The sequence below is a fragment of the Montipora capricornis genome, chromosome 8 (genome assembly GCF_036669925.1).
Source record: "Montipora capricornis isolate CH-2021 chromosome 8, ASM3666992v2, whole genome shotgun sequence".
In the NCBI taxonomy this organism is placed as follows: Eukaryota; Metazoa; Cnidaria; class Anthozoa; order Scleractinia; family Acroporidae; genus Montipora; species Montipora capricornis.
In genome coordinates, this window is record NC_090890.1 from 23,473,727 (window position 1) to 23,476,226 (window position 2,500).

Here is a 2,500-nt window from a genome sequence, read left to right on the forward strand (position 1 = left end):
TGCAACTCATATATTTGTCATATGTCAAATAACTGCATGTTTTCTGTCCTTACATGTACCTTTCACCTGCAGCAGTGGAGGGTGCAAATCTGCAGGCCATTGTTTCACAATCATGATGATAGTGAAACAACCCAAACCTTTACTAATGCTAACATTAGGCCTAGATAATGTTTAAGCCTACAGTACTGTTGTAAGGGCACGTTCAATTGACCCTTATTCCGGAATAAGAATATTATGTAGGGTGATAATTAAAACCGTATGTTTGGCACATTTCGAAGCAGCAAGGATAATAGAAATATGTTTAAAATAGCATTTTAGCAGATGTTTGACAATTTTAATGTGAATCTCCTTAGTACTAAAAATGAAGGACTTCTAACTTATATAATTCGTATTCCGGAACATGGTCAATCGAACACACCCTAAGGTTAGTATTTTTGTCTTGGTTTGGGTTGTTTCAGTTATGGTAAAACAATGACCTGCACCCTGTACTTTGCACCCTCCGCCTATAGTTACTGTAGAAAGTATCACAAAATGCATTAATTAGATGGTTGCATATACCGGTAGTTTCAGATTTCATAGTTTGGTTTGTTTTCTCAGCCTGCTTCTGCAGAGGAACTTCTTGGGATGTTGGAATATGGGAACAATAACAGAACTCAACATCCCACAGATGCAAATGCCCAGTCCTCAAGGTCACATGCTGTCTTTCAGGTAAAATGTTCTTACATGTAATACTGGTGTTGGTCAGAAAAGTATTCTGTACAACAAACAATTTCCATTTCATTCTAATGGAGGACAAAGAAATTGCCCACTGCAAAAAAATTAATATAATGATTAATTTATAATTATACTGTTATCATCCCCATACTTAGTAGGTTGCAATTCTTTCTGCCATTGCCAACTATTTCAGCCTGTAAACTTACTAAGCTTGCTCTGGCTGGTTCAAAACCAGAAAGTTTACAAATCATAGACTTACAGCTTCCTTTGCAGTCTTAAACAGTCATTTGAAACAATAGTTAAGTTGTAGCCAGCAAACAAGACCAACTCTTTATTTCACATACTTAACTGTGTTCAAACTTATTTTGCCTTTCATTAACGTTGTGGGCTTTTGAAGTTAAATTCCAATCAATAATAATTTTGTGCTTTACTATACAGTGCACCTGTCTGTCATTTTAATTTAGTGGAACTGGTTTAATTATGGGTCATACCCAGCATTGTGATTGGTCGAAAAGATTTCTATCCATGTACATTTCAGTTTTTTTTTTTTTAATCTAATCACAGTAAGTGTTGGTGCAATGAAAGTATTGGCCTTAAAACCGTTGGTTGAAAGTTGAACTTCAGAGTCCACAAATATTTTGAAAGAGAAAGAAAACTGTTTTCATAATCCAGTGTTGGAAATAATTATTATTTTAATATTGCTTTTATATATGTACGTGTGGCTTTGAAAAGTAGAAACTGCAGATAATAATAATAATAATAATAATAATAATAATAATAATAATAATTAGATCAGTGGCACAATCCAGGGGTACAAACCATTCACTGACAGTTACCACTAATTTGTCAATATCTTCAAAACGGAATGTTCAAATTCATTGAAACTTTCCAGAAAAACCTTTCAATAAATAAAGATCCTGGGCATGTAAAAATTTATGTAATGAGAAACAATTTGTGATTTTAATATTTTTCCCACGAACTGAAAATGCGGTATTTCAGGATGTAACACGTAACATAAATGCAAGCGGCATATGAAACTTTACTTAAAATGAAATCCTAAAGCCGATGATACACGGTTCAACATTTGCAGCAGCTCTCGTTCAACAAATGTTGAACCGTGTGTCATGTCATGTTGAATGTTGCTGAACAAAAAAAGAGACCAGCTCTATTCCGTTCAACACGTGCACGTTTGTGCAACATTGTTCAACATTTGTTGAGCAACAAATGTTGCAAGCATCATCATATCTGTGCATCATCTCTCCCCTTGCCAAACTGCTTACGATTCACATTTTTGTGTTTCCTGAGAGCAAAGTTAACAGTCTAATTAATTTCAGTGCACACCAGCGAGCTGTATGTCGACTTTTCAGTCAACAACGACTAGACGCTTTTACGTCTGATAACATGCGTGTTTGTTATGCGTCTGGGCTTTCACAAACAAATCCAAAAGGCCAATTAAGAGCGCGCGCGATCCTCCAGTTGATGTACTTACAGATTTTTTTAACTCGTGTGCGACATGATTCCTGTAGCGCGCGATGCGATTCCTGTAGCGTGCGAGGGTGGTACTTACATTTGAGCGGTACTGTACTCGGATTTCCTATCGGCGGTGCTTATCAATACAGGGATATTTTTGTGGCTGGTCTAATTTGCAGGTCGCAGGTTGCAGGTCATTGTTTCACCAAATGACATTCTTAAAAGCTAACCTTAGGCCTAGGCAGAGGTAGTGCAAACTTTGGCAGAAAGTCCAAATACCAGAGGAATTTTGGAAAAAAGAGGTTTTTTGCAGACA

At 36.4% G+C, this 2,500-nt stretch overlaps 1 protein-coding gene and 1 pseudogene across 2 annotated transcripts in view; both read left to right on the forward strand.

Moving 5' to 3' along the window:
• The window catches only part of LOC138014641 (kinesin-like protein KIF18A), a 25,553-nt gene that overhangs the window by 5,926 nt on the left and 17,127 nt on the right, over positions 1-2,500 (forward strand). For both annotated transcript variants that reach the window (XM_068861766.1, XM_068861767.1), the window contains exon 3: positions 598-708. In XM_068861766.1, coding sequence (XP_068717867.1) covers positions 598-708 — 111 coding nt within the window. The remainder of the gene's footprint in view (positions 1-597; positions 709-2,500) is intronic.
• The window catches only part of LOC138059625 (uncharacterized), a 2,068-nt pseudogene continuing 1,506 nt past the window's right edge, over positions 1,939-2,500 (forward strand).